At 52.4% G+C, this 21,999-nt stretch overlaps 1 protein-coding gene across 1 annotated transcript in view; it reads left to right on the top strand.

Annotated features, from left to right (window-relative positions):
- LOC134797565 (kinesin-like protein unc-104) overlaps positions 1-21,780 on the top strand; it is an 84,103-nt gene extending 62,323 nt beyond the window's left edge. Inside the window, exons 22-39 of the mRNA XM_063769853.1 lie at positions 1,120-1,250; positions 2,500-2,664; positions 3,006-3,186; positions 3,635-3,725; positions 3,808-3,906; positions 4,297-4,509; positions 5,583-5,721; positions 6,119-6,239; positions 6,372-6,474; positions 6,673-6,847; positions 15,527-15,639; positions 15,900-16,028; positions 16,541-16,667; positions 17,462-17,588; positions 19,219-19,405; positions 19,576-19,712; positions 19,935-20,036; positions 20,703-21,780. Of these exons, the coding sequence (XP_063625923.1) occupies positions 1,120-1,250; positions 2,500-2,664; positions 3,006-3,186; positions 3,635-3,725; positions 3,808-3,906; positions 4,297-4,509; positions 5,583-5,721; positions 6,119-6,239; positions 6,372-6,474; positions 6,673-6,847; positions 15,527-15,639; positions 15,900-16,028; positions 16,541-16,667; positions 17,462-17,588; positions 19,219-19,405; positions 19,576-19,712; positions 19,935-20,036; positions 20,703-20,847 (2,485 nt within the window). The 3' untranslated portion in view covers positions 20,848-21,780. The remainder of the gene's footprint in view (positions 1-1,119; positions 1,251-2,499; positions 2,665-3,005; positions 3,187-3,634; positions 3,726-3,807; positions 3,907-4,296; positions 4,510-5,582; positions 5,722-6,118; positions 6,240-6,371; positions 6,475-6,672; positions 6,848-15,526; positions 15,640-15,899; positions 16,029-16,540; positions 16,668-17,461; positions 17,589-19,218; positions 19,406-19,575; positions 19,713-19,934; positions 20,037-20,702) is intronic.
- Positions 21,781-21,999: the final 219 nt, after the last annotated feature.

Here is a 21,999-nt window from a genome sequence, read left to right as displayed (position 1 = left end):
AACTTTCGTATCAGTATTAGTGAGGTTAACGTTAATTTTCTAGTCGTGTTGAAAAAAAAGTTATTAATTTATTTACGACATGCGTGGTCACCCTAAAATTAGAATACTAAACTACCGATATTCTGTGTCAAATTGAATGTCATCACTGTCATCGCGGTCTGGTTACTTTTGAAAACTCGTATCTCACTCAAGTTTGACAGTTCATTTTCTTCGTAATCAGACAGTAAAAGAGGTTTTATGCATATTAATTAGGTCTTGTAGGGTGACCATGATTGTAGAGGATTAAATTTGCTCTCACCAAAAAGTTAAAAAATAGGAAAAAGTGTGGTTGTTTCACCTAAATACGACGGTGATCGATCAATTATCAGTTACTGAGTGTGCAGGATTAGTCCTGCTCACGTCTCATGAATCACCCTGTATATAACGAAATCGTCTAGATCCCGAAAAGTCGGCCAAGTTACTGTTTATTAAATAAAACGCAACTATATTCTTGCTCAAATACTAACCGTTCCGTATTTTTTAAATAAAAAATGCTAATGCTAACGCAAATGTAATATTTTGCGTTTTTTAAGTACCAAATCTTGACATCCGCATCCGCATCCGCGGATGTGAGGCTTTAAATATCCGCATCCGCATCCGCGGATGTCAAAAAATCTGCATCCGCAACATCCCTCTCCTCTCATGCGCGAGAGGGCCCGCGATAGCCCACTATAGTCTCCACGCTAGCCCAATGCGGATTGGGGACTTCACATACACCTTTGAATTTCTTCGCAGATGTATGCAGGTTTCCTCTCGATGTTTTCCTTCACCGAAAAGCTAGTGGTAAATGTCAAATGATATTTCGTACATAAGTTCCGAAAAACTCATTGATACGAGCCAGGATTTGAACCCGCGACCTCCGGATCGAGAGTCGGAGTCATATCCACTCGACCACCAGCGCTTCACTAGTTATATTATTACAATAATATATTATAATGGCTCTGTGAGCGGTAGACATCGCAAACCCGCATGGCTCCGCCATTTTGAAACATTTACGAAAATGAGAAATATTATCTTATTTCCTGCTACATATTTGTTTAATTCAATTGAACAAAAGAATAACCCCGTTGTAACTTCCAGGAGCTTCGTGTACCTGTCAAACCTCCTGTACCCGGTTCCGCTCATTCACAAGGTCGCCATCGTGAACGAGAAAGGAGACGTGAAAGGCTACCTGCGGGTCGCCGTGCAGGCGGTCATTGACGCCGAGAAAAGTAAGTCAAATTACCAAGTTTAAAAGACCTAGGAAAAAGAAACTAAATTTCCTTCCGCTAACGGTCTGGCCGTGGAAGCTCCCAGTCGAGTTCTCCAAAAAACGAGTGTAGATAATTATCTAGTTCAACTCAAACTGTAGTGTGCCCAGGAGACTGGTGTTGCCGCTCTGTACGGGCATTTTCACTTAACTAATGTGTGTACCATTAACGGCCGGTTAGCAATCGTCACAAAACTCGTCAGTTTTGTGACAATTGGTAACCGGCCGTCGTCGTGACCGTCGTCAATGTCAAACCCCATACATTTTGTGAGGAATGTGACGGTTAGACGTTACTGAAACACGATCTAAGTCGCGCTTTAAAGTACAAGTTAAAATGAAAATGCCCACACGGATATGATGGTCGTTCTTGTCTACATGACAGCGTTACAATTATAGTGTAGGTATGTCTCTTTCAATCGCGCGGTACAAAAAAATGACGGCTATTTTATTATATAGATAACGCTATCCATCATATGCCTGCTGGTGATTCTAATGTGTGCGGGTGAGCAAGCTCTAACTTTTGAAAATCCAATTACCACCAAACATGGCGCCGTGACATCTACTTTAATAGGGTGGTATTCCACCTATCCAATTTCTTTGTCCACCCTAAGCTGTTAAACCCGCTGTTACTATATTTTGCTTTACAAAACACGTATTTAGTAGATATATTGATGTTTTTGTGTATGTTTGGAAGTAACTAAAGATAAATATTTATTTTTCTCAAAAATGGACGGCAAAGTCGACTTTGCCGTTTAAAAAATAGGTTGCGAAGCGCGTAGTTTATGGTCAGTCAAAAATTAAAAAGTTAAAAACATTGCAGTCTCGATTTTGGGACTGCAATGTTGCATACAAATTCCATTATTTGTTGAGTTCCAAACTTTTTAAAAGTTGAAATGGCCATATCAAATGAAGGCACAGGCCCATTAAACAGCCAAACAGATGATTAGTACCGCGACTATTTAGCTGTCTCAAATAGGTTGGCGTATTTTTCTGTGAAAATATATACGTAAGAAAGTTGCTTTTGTAAAATATTTCTATGATATTTATATTTCTTGCACCATTTTTGAGAAAAGCACTATATATGACTCGGCTGGAAGGCTACTTGCTGGCTTCGGATTCAATTAAACGGACTCCCAAGGTCGTCCGTTTAAAACGAATCCTCAGCCTGCAAGTAGCTACTTCCGAGCCTCGACAATAATGTACTATTAAAGACAACGCAGAGTTCGCGGCGGGCGTGAAGCAATCAGCCAAGATCTCATTCGACGACGACGTCGCGCCCGCGCGCCGCAAGACGCTCGCCAGCGTCATCGACAAGAACAACGCGCTCAACCTCGAGGAGCGCATCGATCTCGCAGACTCCAATATTAAAATAGAAGGTAATATTCATTATAGCACTATTAAAATAAGTTTGCTATTGTTATAGACTCGTACAAGGCGTTTTGAGGTCAAACTGGAGTAAAAATACTACAGCACCAATTTCGTAAAGTTTGGCTGTATCATATATTCAACCAAAATCGTTTATCGTTTTTTTGTGTTGGTTGTTACTATAGCGAAATTTATACAGTTTAACCACCAGTTCAGTTAGATGTTGAGTTTCATCTTACAGAGTACCTATGGTTAAAAACACCAGGTACCTCATATGAGTTCATGTTTATAAATCGCATTTTACATTTTTAAGTAATATAAACAAAAAAATCAAGTCCATTATTATTTACAGAGTTAGCCGGCGGCGAATGCGACGCCGACAGCGGCCGCGGAGACAGCTCTCTCGCCTCAGAGCTGAAAGAGGAAGACCTGCCCGAACACCTGACTCTAGGCAAAGAGTTCACCTTCCGCGTCACCGTGCTGCAAGCACACAGCGTATCCACAGACTACGCCGACGTGTTCTGCCAGTTTAAGTGAGTCTGCACCCTGTGCTGTTGTGTTAGAGTCCATTTTATCTCAGCTAGCTTGCCTCAGAGCTGAAAAAGGAAGAGTTGCCCGAACACTTGACCCTGGGCAAGGAGTTCACTTTCCACGTCACCTTACTGCACTGTCAGGTTAAGTGACTTAGAACTTTATTCTGTATAGTTAAAGTCTCATTTAGTACTTTACTTTCCGTGCTAAAGTTAATCAAGCGAAAGTCTTCTATCAGTTTATGGCGACGCCATTTAGCTTCCGCGTCAATTCTAATGAATTTGCACCTTGATATGTTGTAGGGAAAGTCTAATTTAGACTGATCCCTGGGAAATTTAGTCAAAACAAAGATTTTCTTATCCAGGATTTATAGAGTTGGACATTATGCCTATAAGGTGAAAGGTTGAATTTTCTTTGTATATGGAACTTAATGATTTGCACTTGTTTCAGCTTCCTCCACCGTAACGAAGACGCATTTTCGACAGAGCCCGTTAAGAACACTATTAAGAACACACCGCTCGGATTCTACCACGTACAAAACGTATGTATGAAAAAAACTAAAATTGCAATAGCTATTGTTTAAAAAATATATGAATATAATATAATATGGTTTTTTGTTGCAGATCACTGTACCAATAACAAAGTCATTCGTGGAATACATTAAAACACAACCCATTGTTTTCGAAGTATTTGGGCACTACCAGCAACACCCATTACACAAGGTAAGTTAAACGGATCAAATTAAAATGTAGCGATTTTTTCAGGTTACTAACTTAGGGATTGTCTGACGATTTCCACAAGTAACATAAATTGTAGTACTGTGTGTTACCATCCTTACAACCATATTCGTTTCTAGTCAAACATATTTCCTAGGTACATACTAGTTATTGCAATATTCTAACACCTGAATTTCATTCATAATGCACGGCTGTCCCATAGCAAAACCCAGTAAGTGCTTCAGACCAAATTTTACAGCATTGCATACTATATGCATACCCAAGATTGTCACAGATTTGGGCTAGTACTAGTGTAGGACAAAGATAGTATGATTCTCTCTGTCTATGTTTGAAATGAGACAGTCCTTTGACAAACTATAGACACCTTTCTTCCAGGACGCCAAACAAGACGGCCCAGTGGCCGGGCGGACGCCGCCGCGCCGCATGCTGCCGCCCTCCATCCCGATCTCGGCGCCCGTGCGGAGCCCCAAGTGGGGCGCGGCCAGCGTGGCCCCGCCCTGCTGCTCGTCACACCTGCACTCCAAACACGACCTGCTCGTGTGGTTCGAGATCTGTGAGCTCGCGCCCAACGGGGAATATGTGCCTGCTGTAAGTACTCTACAAATTGATAAGGGTGGTATTCCACCTGTCCAATGTATGTTTTGTCTCACATTTTGCTTAATGAGTGAGACGCAATGACATTGGATCAAGATATTGCCAGCCTATTTAAGCCATTTAGATGGTTACCTTGACGTTCCGATCAAGACAAAAACTAGTTGCCATTTTAAACGCTTTAATTTTTTTTTCATGTTTGTATTTGTCAGGTCGTGGAACATAGCGACGAGCTCCCATGCCGAGGGCTGTTCCTGCTGCACCAGGGCATCCAGCGACGCATCCGCATCACCATCCTACATGAACCTTCTGGAGATTTGCAGTGGAGCGACGTTCGCGAGCTCGTTGTCGGTATGTTGCCCTTTTCATGTTTGTATCTGTCAGGTGGTGGAACACAGTGATGAACTCCCATGCCGAGGGCTGTTCCTGCTGCTGCTGCATCCAGCGCCGCATCCGCATCACCATCCTACATGAACCTTCTGGAGATTTGCAGTGGAGCGACGTTCGTGAGCTCGTCGTCGGTATGTTGTCCTTTTCATGTTTGTATCTGTCAGGTGGTGGAACACAGTGATGAACTCCCATGCCGAGGGCTGTTCCTGCTGCACCAGGGCATCCAGCGCCGCATCCGCATCACCATCCTACATGAACCTTCTGGAGATTTGCAGTGGAGCGACGTTCGTGAGCTCGTCGTCGGTATGTTGTCCTTTTCATGTTTGTATCTGTCAGGTGGTGGAACACAGTGATGAACTCCCATGCCGAGGGCTGTTCCTGCTGCACCAGGGCATCCAGCGCCGCATCCGCATCACCATCCTACATGAACCTTCTGGAGATTTGCAGTGGAGCGACGTTCGTGAGCTCGTCGTCGGTATGTTGTCCTTTTCATGTTTGTATCTGTCAGGTGGTGGAACACAGTGATGAACTCCCATGCCGAGGGCTGTTCCTGCTGCACCAGGGCATCCAGCGCCGCATCCGCATCACCATCCTACATGAACCTTCTGGAGATTTGCAGTGGAGCGACGTTCGTGAGCTCGTCGTCGGTATGTTGTCCTTTTCATGTTTGTATCTGTCAGGTGGTGGAACACAGTGATGAACTCCCATGCCGAGGGCTGTTCCTGCTGCACCAGGGCATCCAGCGCCGCATCCGCATCACCATCCTACATGAACCTTCTGGAGATTTGCAGTGGAGCGACATTCGCGAGCTCGTCGTCGGTATGTTGCCCTTTTATTCTGATGTCTATGTATAGTCACATATGATAGGCACAAAAAAAAAGCACTGGATAAATTTGCTTGTGTTCTCCACGCCCGACATTAGTCAAGTGAATTACCTTGAGATGTTTTTTCGTAGCCTTTAATTCGTGGATGCATTTCGTCGTTGTTGTGCGTCGTCGTCATTCGTCGTTGTGCATTAATACACAACATTTTTTTGATTTGCAATAACCAACCACCCAAGCAGCAAACAATCCGAAATTTGTAAGCAGAATTCGAGAAAATACAGAGTATACAGCTACAGTTTAATTTGTTGTGTTCTTTTCTTTGTACTGAACAACGAAAACGAAGAGTCATGGTTGTTATATCCTCAACTTGCTAATAATGTATTTGTTTCCAGGCCGTATCCGCAACTCGCCTGAGGCTAATGAAGATACAGCGGACGGCGAAGAAGACGGCGCGCTGTCGCTAGGACTCTTCCCCGGAGAGAGGCCCACGCTCGACGATCGGGCTGTATTCAGGTATATCACGAAGTTTGAATATAAAAGAAGGGATATGACAGCAATTTCCAATTTTGGATAGTCGAAGTTCCAAATCTACCTCACAAGACATTCTACATTGTGGGTTATTTTAATTGTATTATGCCCTATCAGGTTCGAAGCGGCGTGGGACAGCAGTCTCCACGGTTCGCCGCTACTGAACAGGGTTAGCGCCAACGGAGAAGTTGTCTACATTACGCTTAGCGCATACCTCGAGGTAATATATATATTAATAAACCCGAACCCGGGGTACGGTAGGACCGAATAAAATTATGCTCAAACGAAAGAGCGTAAAAAAATAACACTTTTTAAATTCCAAATGACCACTTGAATATTTACGGGACCTATTTTCGCAAGTTTGGCTAAGTGAGTGTTCTTATAGACGATAATGATGCTAACGCTAGTCTATCCTCAGGTTGAGAACTGCGCCCGACCAGCTATCATCACGAAGGACCTGTCGCTGGTGGTGGTGGGGCGCGAGGCGCGCACGGGCCGCTCGCTGCGCCGCGCGCTGTTCGGCTCCAAGTGCGCGCGCGCAGACCGCCTCACCGGCGTCTACGAGCTCAGCCTGCACCGCGCCCTGGAGCCAGGTCAGTACTGTGTCTGGTCTGCTCACTATACACATCACGGAGGACCTGTCGCTGGTGGTGGTGGGGCGCGAGGCGCGCACGGGCCGCTCGCTGCGCCGCGCGCTGTTCGGCTCCAAGTGCGCGCGCGCAGACCGCCTCACCGGCGTCTACGAGCTCAGCCTGCACCGCGCCCTGGAGCCAGGTCAGTACTGTGTCTGGTCTGCTCACTATACACATCACGGAGGACCTGTCGCTGGTGGTGGTGGGGCGCGAGGCGCGCACGGGCCGCTCGCTGCGCCGCGCGCTGTTCGGCTCCAAGTGCGCGCGCGCAGACCGCCTCACCGGCGTCTACGAGCTCAGCCTGCACCGCGCCCTGGAGCCAGGTCAGTACTGTGTCTGGTCTGCTCACTATACACATCACGGAGGACCTGTCGCTGGTGGTGGTGGGGCGCGAGGCGCGCACGGGCCGCTCGCTGCGCCGCGCGCTGTTCGGCTCCAAGTGCGCGCGCGCAGACCGCCTCACCGGCGTCTACGAGCTCAGCCTGCACCGCGCCCTGGAGCCAGGTCAGTACTGTGTCTGGTCTGCTCACTATACACATCACGGAGGACCTGTCGCTGGTGGTGGTGGGGCGCGAGGCGCGCACGGGCCGCTCGCTGCGCCGCGCGCTGTTCGGCTCCAAGTGCGCGCGCGCAGACCGCCTCACCGGCGTCTACGAGCTCAGCCTGCACCGCGCCCTGGAGCCAGGTCAGTACTGTGTCTGGTCTGCTCACTATACACATCACGGAGGACCTGTCGCTGGTGGTGGTGGGGCGCGAGGCGCGCACGGGCCGCTCGCTGCGCCGCGCGCTGTTCGGCTCCAAGTGCGCGCGCGCAGACCGCCTCACCGGCGTCTACGAGCTCAGCCTGCACCGCGCCCTGGAGCCAGGTCAGTACTGTGTCTGGTCTGCTCACTATACACATCACGGAGGACCTGTCGCTGGTGGTGGTGGGGCGCGAGGCGCGCACGGGCCGCTCGCTGCGCCGCGCGCTGTTCGGCTCCAAGTGCGCGCGCGCAGACCGCCTCACCGGCGTCTACGAGCTCAGCCTGCACCGCGCCCTGGAGCCAGGTCAGTACTGTGTCTGGTCTGCTCACTATACACATCACGGAGGACCTGTCGCTGGTGGTGGTGGGGCGCGAGGCGCGCACGGGCCGCTCGCTGCGCCGCGCGCTGTTCGGCTCCAAGTGCGCGCGCGCAGACCGCCTCACCGGCGTCTACGAGCTCAGCCTGCACCGCGCCCTGGAGCCAGGTCAGTACTGTGTCTGGTCTGCTCACTATACACATCACGGAGGACCTGTCGCTGGTGGTGGTGGGGCGCGAGGCGCGCACGGGCCGCTCGCTGCGCCGCGCGCTGTTCGGCTCCAAGTGCGCGCGCGCAGACCGCCTCACCGGCGTCTACGAGCTCAGCCTGCACCGCGCCCTGGAGCCAGGTCAGTACTGTGTCTGGTCTGCTCACTATACACATCACGGAGGACCTGTCGCTGGTGGTGGTGGGGCGCGAGGCGCGCACGGGCCGCTCGCTGCGCCGCGCGCTGTTCGGCTCCAAGTGCGCGCGCGCAGACCGCCTCACCGGCGTCTACGAGCTCAGCCTGCACCGCGCCCTGGAGCCAGGTCAGTACTGTGTCTGGTCTGCTCACTATACACATCACGGAGGACCTGTCGCTGGTGGTGGTGGGGCGCGAGGCGCGCACGGGCCGCTCGCTGCGCCGCGCGCTGTTCGGCTCCAAGTGCGCGCGCGCAGACCGCCTCACCGGCGTCTACGAGCTCAGCCTGCACCGCGCCCTGGAGCCAGGTCAGTACTGTGTCTGGTCTGCTCACTATACACATCACGGAGGACCTGTCGCTGGTGGTGGTGGGGCGCGAGGCGCGCACGGGCCGCTCGCTGCGCCGCGCGCTGTTCGGCTCCAAGTGCGCGCGCGCAGACCGCCTCACCGGCGTCTACGAGTTCAGCCTGCACCGCGCCCTGGAGCCAGGTCAGTACTGTGTCTGGTCTGCTCACTATACACATCACGGAGGACCTGTCGCTGGTGGTGGTGGGGCGCGAGGCGCGCACGGGCCGCTCGCTGCGCCGCGCGCTGTTCGGCTCCAAGTGCGCGCGCGCAGACCGCCTCACCGGCGTCTACGAGCTCAGCCTGCACCGCGCCCTGGAGCCAGGTCAGTACTGTGTCTGGTCTGCTCACTATACACATCACGGAGGACCTGTCGCTGGTGGTGGTGGGGCGCGAGGCGCGCACGGGCCGCTCGCTGCGCCGCGCGCTGTTCGGCTCCAAGTGCGCGCGCGCAGACCGCCTCACCGGCGTCTACGAGCTCAGCCTGCACCGCGCCCTGGAGCCAGGTCAGTACTGTGTCTGGTCTGCTCACTATACACATCACGGAGGACCTGTCGCTGGTGGTGGTGGGGCGCGAGGCGCGCACGGGCCGCTCGCTGCGCCGCGCGCTGTTCGGCTCCAAGTGCGCGCGCGCAGACCGCCTCACCGGCGTCTACGAGCTCAGCCTGCACCGCGCCCTGGAGCCAGGTCAGTACTGTGTCTGGTCTGCTCACTATACACATCACGGAGGACCTGTCGCTGGTGGTGGTGGGGCGCGAGGCGCGCACGGGCCGCTCGCTGCGCCGCGCGCTGTTCGGCTCCAAGTGCGCGCGCGCAGACCGCCTCACCGGCGTCTACGAGCTCAGCCTGCACCGCGCCCTGGAGCCAGGTCAGTACTGTGTCTGGTCTGCTCACTATACACATCACGGAGGACCTGTCGCTGGTGGTGGTGGGGCGCGAGGCGCGCACGGGCCGCTCGCTGCGCCGCGCGCTGTTCGGCTCCAAGTGCGCGCGCGCAGACCGCCTCACCGGCGTCTACGAGCTCAGCCTGCACCGCGCCCTGGAGCCAGGTCAGTACTGTGTCTGGTCTGCTCACTATACACATCACGGAGGACCTGTCGCTGGTGGTGGTGGGGCGCGAGGCGCGCACGGGCCGCTCGCTGCGCCGCGCGCTGTTCGGCTCCAAGTGCGCGCGCGCAGACCGCCTCACCGGCGTCTACGAGCTCAGCCTGCACCGCGCCCTGGAGCCAGGTCAGTACTGTGTCTGGTCTGCTCACTATACACATCACGGAGGACCTGTCGCTGGTGGTGGTGGGGCGCGAGGCGCGCACGGGCCGCTCGCTGCGCCGCGCGCTGTTCGGCTCCAAGTGCGCGCGCGCAGACCGCCTCACCGGCGTCTACGAGCTCAGCCTGCACCGCGCCCTGGAGCCAGGTCAGTACTGTGTCTGGTCTGCTCACTATACACATCACGGAGGACCTGTCGCTGGTGGTGGTGGGGCGCGAGGCGCGCACGGGCCGCTCGCTGCGCCGCGCGCTGTTCGGCTCCAAGTGCGCGCGCGCAGACCGCCTCACCGGCGTCTACGAGCTCAGCCTGCACCGCGCCCTGGAGCCAGGTCAGTACTGTGTCTGGTCTGCTCACTATACACATCACGGAGGACCTGTCGCTGGTGGTGGTGGGGCGCGAGGCGCGCACGGGCCGCTCGCTGCGCCGCGCGCTGTTCGGCTCCAAGTGCGCGCGCGCAGACCGCCTCACCGGCGTCTACGAGCTCAGCCTGCACCGCGCCCTGGAGCCAGGTCAGTACTGTGTCTGGTCTGCTCACTATACACATCACGGAGGACCTGTCGCTGGTGGTGGTGGGGCGCGAGGCGCGCACGGGCCGCTCGCTGCGCCGCGCGCTGTTCGGCTCCAAGTGCGCGCGCGCAGACCGCCTCACCGGCGTCTACGAGCTCAGCCTGCACCGCGCCCTGGAGCCAGGTCAGTACTGTGTCTGGTCTGCTCACTATACACATCACGGAGGACCTGTCGCTGGTGGTGGTGGGGCGCGAGGCGCGCACGGGCCGCTCGCTGCGCCGCGCGCTGTTCGGCTCCAAGTGCGCGCGCGCAGACCGCCTCACCGGCGTCTACGAGCTCAGCCTGCACCGCGCCCTGGAGCCAGGTCAGTACTGTGTCTGGTCTGCTCACTATACACATCACGGAGGACCTGTCGCTGGTGGTGGTGGGGCGCGAGGCGCGCACGGGCCGCTCGCTGCGCCGCGCGCTGTTCGGCTCCAAGTGCGCGCGCGCAGACCGCCTCACCGGCGTCTACGAGCTCAGCCTGCACCGCGCCCTGGAGCCAGGTCAGTACTGTGTCTGGTCTGCTCACTATACACATCACGGAGGACCTGTCGCTGGTGGTGGTGGGGCGCGAGGCGCGCACGGGCCGCTCGCTGCGCCGCGCGCTGTTCGGCTCCAAGTGCGCGCGCGCAGACCGCCTCACCGGCGTCTACGAGCTCAGCCTGCACCGCGCCCTGGAGCCAGGTCAGTACTGTGTCTGGTCTGCTCACTATACACATCACGGAGGACCTGTCGCTGGTGGTGGTGGGGCGCGAGGCGCGCACGGGCCGCTCGCTGCGCCGCGCGCTGTTCGGCTCCAAGTGCGCGCGCGCAGACCGCCTCACCGGCGTCTACGAGCTCAGCCTGCACCGCGCCCTGGAGCCAGGTCAGTACTGTGTCTGGTCTGCTCACTATACACATCACGGAGGACCTGTCGCTGGTGGTGGTGGGGCGCGAGGCGCGCACGGGCCGCTCGCTGCGCCGCGCGCTGTTCGGCTCCAAGTGCGCGCGCGCAGACCGCCTCACCGGCGTCTACGAGCTCAGCCTGCACCGCGCCCTGGAGCCAGGTCAGTACTGTGTCTGGTCTGCTCACTATACACATCACGGAGGACCTGTCGCTGGTGGTGGTGGGGCGCGAGGCGCGCACGGGCCGCTCGCTGCGCCGCGCGCTGTTCGGCTCCAAGTGCGCGCGCGCAGACCGCCTCACCGGCGTCTACGAGCTCAGCCTGCACCGCGCCCTGGAGCCAGGTCAGTACTGTGTCTGGTCTGCTCACTATACACATCACGGAGGACCTGTCGCTGGTGGTGGTGGGGCGCGAGGCGCGCACGGGCCGCTCGCTGCGCCGCGCGCTGTTCGGCTCCAAGTGCGCGCGCGCAGACCGCCTCACCGGCGTCTACGAGCTCAGCCTGCACCGCGCCCTGGAGCCAGGTCAGTACTGTGTCTGGTCTGCTCACTATACACATCACGGAGGACCTGTCGCTGGTGGTGGTGGGGCGCGAGGCGCGCACGGGCCGCTCGCTGCGCCGCGCGCTGTTCGGCTCCAAGTGCGCGCGCGCAGACCGCCTCACCGGCGTCTACGAGCTCAGCCTGCACCGCGCCCTGGAGCCAGGTCAGTACTGTGTCTGGTCTGCTCACTATACACATCACGGAGGACCTGTCGCTGGTGGTGGTGGGGCGCGAGGCGCGCACGGGCCGCTCGCTGCGCCGCGCGCTGTTCGGCTCCAAGTGCGCGCGCGCAGACCGCCTCACCGGCGTCTACGAGCTCAGCCTGCACCGCGCCCTGGAGCCAGGTCAGTACTGTGTCTGGTCTGCTCACTATACACATCACGGAGGACCTGTCGCTGGTGGTGGTGGGGCGCGAGGCGCGCACGGGCCGCTCGCTGCGCCGCGCGCTGTTCGGCTCCAAGTGCGCGCGCGCAGACCGCCTCACCGGCGTCTACGAGCTCAGCCTGCACCGCGCCCTGGAGCCAGGTCAGTACTGTGTCTGGTCTGCTCACTATACACATCACGGAGGACCTGTCGCTGGTGGTGGTGGGGCGCGAGGCGCGCACGGGCCGCTCGCTGCGCCGCGCGCTGTTCGGCTCCAAGTGCGCGCGCGCAGACCGCCTCACCGGCGTCTACGAGCTCAGCCTGCACCGCGCCCTGGAGCCAGGTCAGTACTGTGTCTGGTCTGCTCACTATACACATCACGGAGGACCTGTCGCTGGTGGTGGTGGGGCGCGAGGCGCGCACGGGCCGCTCGCTGCGCCGCGCGCTGTTCGGCTCCAAGTGCGCGCGCGCAGACCGCCTCACCGGCGTCTACGAGCTCAGCCTGCACCGCGCCCTGGAGCCAGGTCAGTACTGTGTCTGGTCTGCTCACTATACACATCACGGAGGACCTGTCGCTGGTGGTGGTGGGGCGCGAGGCGCGCACGGGCCGCTCGCTGCGCCGCGCGCTGTTCGGCTCCAAGTGCGCGCGCGCAGACCGCCTCACCGGCGTCTACGAGCTCAGCCTGCACCGCGCCCTGGAGCCAGGTCAGTACTGTGTCTGGTCTGCTCACTATACACATCACGGAGGACCTGTCGCTGGTGGTGGTGGGGCGCGAGGCGCGCACGGGCCGCTCGCTGCGCCGCGCGCTGTTCGGCTCCAAGTGCGCGCGCGCAGACCGCCTCACCGGCGTCTACGAGCTCAGCCTGCACCGCGCCCTGGAGCCAGGTCAGTACTGTGTCTGGTCTGCTCACTATACACATCACGGAGGACCTGTCGCTGGTGGTGGTGGGGCGCGAGGCGCGCACGGGCCGCTCGCTGCGCCGCGCGCTGTTCGGCTCCAAGTGCGCGCGCGCAGACCGCCTCACCGGCGTCTACGAGCTCAGCCTGCACCGCGCCCTGGAGCCAGGTCAGTACTGTGTCTGGTCTGCTCACTATACACATCACGGAGGACCTGTCGCTGGTGGTGGTGGGGCGCGAGGCGCGCACGGGCCGCTCGCTGCGCCGCGCGCTGTTCGGCTCCAAGTGCGCGCGCGCAGACCGCCTCACCGGCGTCTACGAGCTCAGCCTGCACCGCGCCCTGGAGCCAGGTCAGTACTGTGTCTGGTCTGCTCACTATACACATCACGGAGGACCTGTCGCTGGTGGTGGTGGGGCGCGAGGCGCGCACGGGCCGCTCGCTGCGCCGCGCGCTGTTCGGCTCCAAGTGCGCGCGCGCAGACCGCCTCACCGGCGTCTACGAGCTCAGCCTGCACCGCGCCCTGGAGCCAGGTCAGTACTGTGTCTGGTCTGCTCACTATACACATCACGGAGGACCTGTCGCTGGTGGTGGTGGGGCGCGAGGCGCGCACGGGCCGCTCGCTGCGCCGCGCGCTGTTCGGCTCCAAGTGCGCGCGCGCAGACCGCCTCACCGGCGTCTACGAGCTCAGCCTGCACCGCGCCCTGGAGCCAGGTCAGTACTGTGTCTGGTCTGCTCACTATACACATCACGGAGGACCTGTCGCTGGTGGTGGTGGGGCGCGAGGCGCGCACGGGCCGCTCGCTGCGCCGCGCGCTGTTCGGCTCCAAGTGCGCGCGCGCAGACCGCCTCACCGGCGTCTACGAGCTCAGCCTGCACCGCGCCCTGGAGCCAGGTCAGTACTGTGTCTGGTCTGCTCACTATACACATCACGGAGGACCTGTCGCTGGTGGTGGTGGGGCGCGAGGCGCGCACGGGCCGCTCGCTGCGCCGCGCGCTGTTCGGCTCCAAGTGCGCGCGCGCAGACCGCCTCACCGGCGTCTACGAGCTCAGCCTGCACCGCGCCCTGGAGCCAGGTCAGTACTGTGTCTGGTCTGCTCACTATACACATCACGGAGGACCTGTCGCTGGTGGTGGTGGGGCGCGAGGCGCGCACGGGCCGCTCGCTGCGCCGCGCGCTGTTCGGCTCCAAGTGCGCGCGCGCAGACCGCCTCACCGGCGTCTACGAGCTCAGCCTGCACCGCGCCCTGGAGCCAGGTCAGTACTGTGTCTGGTCTGCTCACTATACACATCACGGAGGACCTGTCGCTGGTGGTGGTGGGGCGCGAGGCGCGCACGGGCCGCTCGCTGCGCCGCGCGCTGTTCGGCTCCAAGTGCGCGCGCGCAGACCGCCTCACCGGCGTCTACGAGCTCAGCCTGCACCGCGCCCTGGAGCCAGGTCAGTACTGTGTCTGGTCTGCTCACTATACACATCACGGAGGACCTGTCGCTACTAGAGCTACTGGTGTCAGCCCCTCAAAACTAATGTATCAGCGGGAGCTGAGAATTAGATTTTCTTTACTTAGACCACAGCCTGTAAATGCTAGGTTGCAAATTAATAATGAAAAACTAGTAGAGTTCAGTAAGGGAAATCGAAATGTGACTTTTGATGTGGGGATGAAAGTCATGGTTAGAGATTATAGAGATAAAAAACGAAAGTGGATTGGGGGAGAGATTAAGGAGTGTCTGACACCAGGGGTTACATATTTGGTAAATGTGGAGGGGAGAATCATAAAACGCCACGTTAACCAAATGTTAGCTATAAGTAATTAGTGTAATTTAAGTGCTTGCTGTAAGTTAAGTGTTCTTTTATAAATGGGCTGGGGGAGAGTGTGGTAACTAAACGTGTATCTCGCGCTGGAGCCCCGTCAATATACACCCGGCAGCGGCACTCGGCCGTCATTATTGGGACCGTGTGGAATGTAGAGCGGGGGATGTCTAGTGAAAGGCTGGTACCACACCGCACTCAGTACACTACTGGGTGCTATCGTGTTATGTACAATCACCAAAACTATTACCTACATAGCACACCTGCAACCCTGCATACATATTTGTACATCACTACGAAGTCGTTTCAACTGTCGCGTTAACTTTAAACTCTCGCGTTTTGAACAACGTTTCAAACTGTTAGATTGATTTGGCGCCAACCGCGTCGAAGAACTTTTAGAACTTATTTTATGATTCTTGGTTTCTGAAAGAAACCGTGCACTTAATAATGGCGTCTGTTGTGTTCTTCTATAACCAGACATAAAGGAATCTCCGAATGATTTTGACAGGTTCTGTATCTTTATACAGGTGTCCAGCGACGACAAAGGCGCGTGTTAGACACGAGCGGTACATACGTGCGAGGAGAGGAGAACCTACACGGCTGGCGTCCGCGCGGAGACTCGCTTATATTCGACCATCAGGTAAAGATTAACTTAAAAGCTAATATTACAAATAAATATAAACAGACTATGCTATTATTTTTGGTCTATTTTTACCCCTGAGCAAGTAACAGTCTCCTACTCGCCTAATGTTGACGTTTAGCAAATAAATATAGTATTTACGTGGTTATTACTCTTCTTGCTTCAAACTTGTTGTACCCATAAACATAACTCTTGTCTTGTATATACTAATTATTAAATGCTACCTGTTTGTCACTCAATAAAAACATTAATTTCAACAGTGGGAGCTCGAGAAAATGACCCGACTGGAACAAGTAGGGCGCACGCGACACTTCATGGCGCTGCGCGAGCGCCTGCGACACGGACACGAGAACACTGTGGCGCCCAACGACTTCACCAAGACCGAGAAGGTATGTACAGTTTCTATAACAGCTAGTCTGGTGCCCAGCAGTGGGACACCAAAGTAGGCTAATATAAAAAACAGCTAGTTGTGATTTATCACACTTTCCGAGGAAAGTGGGGGAATTTCGAGAAATCTTCAGACAAAATAGACCAATAGTTTGAAAGGCGACACTATATATTCACTGACTGTAGTATATTAATATCATCAGTTTGAATTGAAGACATTGAAAAGAGTCGCACCAGTTCACCGTTTGAGGTAAAAAAACCCACAAACTCACTCACTCAAAAATTGACATTGTGTGTATGCTATAGTTGGTACACTTTAGAAACAAAGACTAGTTCGTTAAATATTTAACCGATCAGTATGCGTACGGCACGTCACTGCGATTCCGTGCCGTTACCGTATTTTGAGCAGTGGTGTGGTCGATGTTTTAGTCGTATTACAGTGGCGCCCAGCATCTTCTCACAATTTTACTGGGGAAGAGTTTTTGGATTGTACAATTACATATTGCGGTTACAGGAGGTGTGCAACATGGCGGCCAAGGCGGCGGCCGAGCAGCACGCGCGCGACGAGTCGCTGTACGAGCCGTGGGACATGACGCCGCGCGAGCGCGAGCTCGCCACCAAGTTCCTCAAGCTCATACAAGGTTTGCTTTTTACCTTATTTATTACTACACTGAAGTCGCTGCCCCAATATTACAGGGTTCTATGTCTCACTTTTATCGAACTGAAATTTGAACATTGTCATAGTGACATTAAGTCGAATTTCAACTATCTTGAAAATGTAACATAGAACCCTGTAATATTGGGGCAGCGAAGTGTCATTCTATGGAACTTGCTAACTATGTAAACAAATCGCCATATTGAAATTGTCTCTGAATGATGAATTTACTAGTGACTTTTGTTTACATAGTTAGCAAGTTCTATAGAATGACACTTTACCTTCTCAACCAACGCAATACTCAAGGAGCTCGGAGTAACCACCAAGCTTTCAAGCACATCCGGAGAGTACTGGCAAGGTCGCCATGAAATGTGGGGCGTTCGGGTAGTAATGAACACTAAGAAAGTCTGCTGAATACTGAACATCTTTATTAAGTAAAATCGGGCTTATATACTATTGGTCTACGTGAGTGGCATTTAGATGACCTTTACATAAATGCAATTATAATTATTGTTCATTTTAATAAAATATATTTTCTATTTCTTAAATATGTCACATGACGTGTTGACCGTAACACTCATCACGTCATGTGCCTACCCACAGTACACTTAAATTCTTCGGACACATAGCCAGGAAGACTGGAGACAACCTGGAAAAGCTTGTGGTCACTGGTTCGGTGGAAAGAAAGACAAGGGGCCGCATTCCAACAAAAAAAATGGTTTTAAGGACACTCTAAATAAACAATATCAATTTTTATAAACAAGTAATGTGTTTCGACAGGGCGAATAGGAATGAACAATAACACCGAGGGCGCTCAGTCGCCCGCTAGTCCCGTGGACGAAGGCCTCGCGCCCGACGTCTCCACGCCATCCCTGCTCTCCTCCGTACACAGTGCCAGCAGCTTCGAGTGAGTATCGACGCTATCTGGGGCCTTCCATGATGTTCTTATTGCGATTCTGTTTAGGACCTAAACTGAATCGCTAAAAGACGGAGCTATATAACTTATATAGCTCATATAGCTCCGTCCTTTAGGATAGGATTCTGTTTAGGTCCTAAACATAATCGCAATAAGGACATCATGGTAAGGCCCCTGTGCTTAAATCTATCTGTGAGCCATCTCAACTAAAATAAAAACTCATCCATTGTGAACAGATACCTAACCAAAACCTAACAGAACACACATTGAAATTATTGTTAGTAACTAAACCCTCAACGAATCCAATATTTTTTTAACGTTTTAATTCAGATGTAGTGCGTATTTTCCATCGTATTTTCACGGAAACTCACGAACGTGTCTTGCTATTTCAGTCGGTCTCTGTACAAAAATTACTGATATTGACTGAAGTAGCATGACAAAAACGTTTCCGAGAAAATACGATGGGAAATTATGCACTACATTTGTAGTATTCATTATTCAGTGTTTTATTTTACTACTTTCTTTAATATATCTTTTATTTGTTTTGTAATTTCTCCTAATGTTTTATTTTATGCCATCACTTTTTTTTTTACAAAGTCACTTGGCTTGTACTCAAGTGGTCTGTACTTTTATTTGATGTTTTTCCTTAGTTTCTTAGCGTACCCCGCCCGGCTCCCACTTCCATGCACGCCATACCCTTGGACTATTGCGTCGATAATTCTGAGGTACTAGGGTCTAAGCTAACTTCGCATTGACTTTGATGTGACTAAGTGTGGAAGTACCTACAGCTGTAAAAGTCACTTGACTACTAGGGCTGTAGGACTTCCACACAATCACTGCAGAGCCTGTGCAGAGTTAACTTGGCCCGACTCTACTTGAAAACACCTACTTAGTACTTACTACTCTCAAACTTACGCTACACGCATCTAGTTACTGCCTTTTTGTTTTTTTTTTCCCTGTGATATTACACAGTCAGGAGTTATTATTTGTATTAACTGGGGCTTATCGCTTATAATGTTCACTTTATTTACCTTCTAACGTTTAGAACGTGACTTTGTATCTATAGTCACGAATTTACTGATTCATAAAGTTACGGGGTTTCGAAATTTAATTGAAATTAATATTGCTGAATATTATACCCGATTTAATCCTGTACACTGTACAGCCCAAATAACATAAATAAAGTAAATGCTTGATAGAAATATTGAGTGATCCAATAAGATTATCTGATTGAAAACAGTTATTCAATAAATACATTCTCCTATGTTACTGGGTATCTCAGGTAAATCTTTAGTAGTGGACCAGTTGTTTGAAAATAACTTGCCCTATCACGCCTACTACAACACGCACGCGATCAACTAACTATACTCAGTACGAGTCAAGGGGCCTAGGTTAGCTTATCTTTTCTTGGGACGGATTTTATGCCTTTAAGGCTCCTACACACTATACTGGCGGCACAACCCGCACAACCGGCGAGGACGGGTTTTTGCCACGCGGGTATATCGCCGGCATAATCAGGCCCGGTGGCTCAAATACCCGCCGGGAATACTGCTGGACTGCTGGCAGAGTGTGAAGGAGCCTTTAGATTATGAGTACTATAAATCAATTGTTTTTTTTATAGACTATGCTCACCGGAGCGCGCGCTCCTAGAGAAATCAATGGCGGCTTGGGGAGGCGCCCAACTGAGCGCGGGCGGCGCGCTGTACGTGCCCGACTGCGAGGAGGTGCGCGTGTCCGCCGCCGTGGCGCGCCGCGGGCACCTCAACGTGCTGCAGCACGGCACGCACGGCTGGAAGAAGCGGTGGCTGGTGAGTGCGGAACACGGGGTGGGGCCCAGCTGAGTGCGGAACCAGTAACCTCAGCTGAAGAAGTCCTCTGAGCGTTCCATGGGTTCTATCCCGTAAAAACGCCTAGTAAAGGGCATTTAAAAAAATGTTCGTATTAACGTTAATACTAATGAAAACAAAATCCCTTGCAGGTGGTCCGCCGGCCGTACGTGTTCATCTACCGCGACGAGCGTGACCCCATCGAGCGCGCCGTCATCAACCTCGCCAACGCCCACGTGGAATACTCCGAAGACCAGGAGCAGATGGTGCGGATGCCCAACACTTTCAGGTAACTACCGTCACATCATCTGCGGAGCAGTTACAATTTGGTGCCGTGACCAGGATCTTTGATTTTTCATTCGGTTTTTTTGTAGTACCCCGTAGGTTCGTGTTCTTCTGCACTCTTACTGAGTGTAAGAGCGAGCGAGATGGACTTTCGCGTTCGGAACCGTGGATGTATTTTTTAATTTTAGGTAATCTGTAGTGTGACGTTTTTTCTGTTTTGTTGCAGCGTTGTGAGCAAGGAGCGCGGCTACCTGCTGCAGACGCTGGGCGACAAGGAAGTTCACGACTGGTTGTACGCCATCAACCCGCTACTCGCCGGGCAGATCAGGTGAGCATTTCATATTCTTGTACTTCTAACCATTCACTTCTAATCATTGGCAAGTTAAATTTACTAGTTTGAGTACTTGGCGAAAAACTGTTTATCTCAAATGATTTTTAAGCCAATATAATTATTACTTATTGGTAAGGCATTGTAACATGCCTAAATTGAAGAATAAAGATTTTCACTTTCACTAATTCCAATAGATAGGTAACTTTTGAGGGACTGTTGGTATTACAATATTGCATTGTTGATGACCCTAATGTCACACACTAAAACTGTCGATTTCTATTTGCATGTTGAATTAGTTTTTTCTCTCCCTATTTTAAATGTCGACGATTTAACCCTCTGAGTTCCAGGCTAAGACAACGTCAAAAACCTCCAAGTTCCAGGGGTTTTTCATCTTTCATACACTTTGTATGAAATCGTGTGTGCTATATTGGACTCCAGGGGTTAAATCGTGTTTCTATTTATTTGTTTTTTTATTTAGAATAAGAAATAGTCTGTCCTCAGTGTCCTCACTTTGTACTTTTATGATTTATTTACATTAGAATATGAAATTTGTATGTTATAAGCGATTCTTCTTCAGCTTCGGTAATTTCCAAGACTATTTCTTATTCCCAAACGTAATTTAAGAGCTAGCAAGCTCAAGCCAGATCAATATACACGATGAAGTTGTCGTGCCGCAGGTCCCGCTCGGCGCGGCGCGGCGACAAGGCGGCCGCGCCCGCGCCCGCATGAGACCTCACCATGGAGTCTATCCTCGTTTATTAAGCGCATCGCCTCCAGCCAGCGTACTGACGTGCATCCTTGCCATTGAAACTGCTAGGGCTTGTTCATTCTGTTTCTGAACGTCGGTTCGCGCGAAAGAAAGCCGGATATTCCGAGTAGTGTTGACGGTTCGCGCGTTTCGAGAGCGGAGAGTCGTGAGTGAAAGGTGTCATTGAGCGATTTCAGTGGGTACTGGTACTTCCCTGTAAATGGTTTACCGATCTCTTTTTGGGTATATTAGGATTGAAACCTGTCTCCCCTAACGATTTTAGACTTTTTATTAAGCCATGTAGACAATTTTATCCAAATCATGAAATGAACACCATCAAGGTTAAACAATCGTCTTTAGATGTTATATTAGCGGTTGTTGTAGAATAAATGGTTTCGCTCTTTAATAAACTTTTAAAATCGGCCAATTGAACTATAAAATAGTCCGAGAGTTGATTCAATATACCTACGAGTATGAGGATTTCAAGTTTGAAAAGGAACGTAAAAGTCATTATTGTCTTCCTCATATGATAGAAACTGGTTAACTAGTCAAACCAAATTGACATCCGTAAGAGGTTTATTAGATGAAATTTTGGCTGGTTTGGTATGGATATGGATGGCATGGATATTTACATATATTTGACTTTCATTCCATAAGGCCTAAATATGAAGAACATTTATGAGAAGAAGCTAGAAGAAGTGGTCCACCGATTCATCTGATTTGATATTTCAATAAATTACTTTCAAAGAATTTTGGGACCACAGAAATATAATTTTAAACTATAGTAAGTCCAGACGCGATCAATTATTTTAGCATATCCCCAATTTATTAACAGTATTATAAAACAAATGCATTTAATGCTATATACGATTTATACGTAATAGTCATATACGATTATATATGTTGATTAGTGCGTTACAAGCAGATTATGAGTGTTGTCAGAGGCGGGACCAAGCCGGCACTATCGTCTGTATCTTTAGGTATTTAAATAAAAGTAAACAAACAATTTATACGTTTTCGGGTAGTTATAACATTTATTGGTTAACCGACCAATTACAAAACCGCCTGGATCAGTCACTGAACGATCTGACTTTAACCTACACTATTTGATCGTGCTATGTTTTCTTCTACCCTCAACTGGCTTAAGAAGCCATTTGAGGGTAGATTTTGTTTACTTTTATTTAAATACCTAAAGATACAGAGTATTGGAGA

This window comes from Cydia splendana, chromosome 15 (assembly GCF_910591565.1).
Source record: "Cydia splendana chromosome 15, ilCydSple1.2, whole genome shotgun sequence".
NCBI lineage: Eukaryota > Metazoa > Arthropoda > Insecta > Lepidoptera > Tortricidae > Cydia > Cydia splendana.
This window is presented reverse-complemented; position numbering and strand designations above follow the sequence as displayed.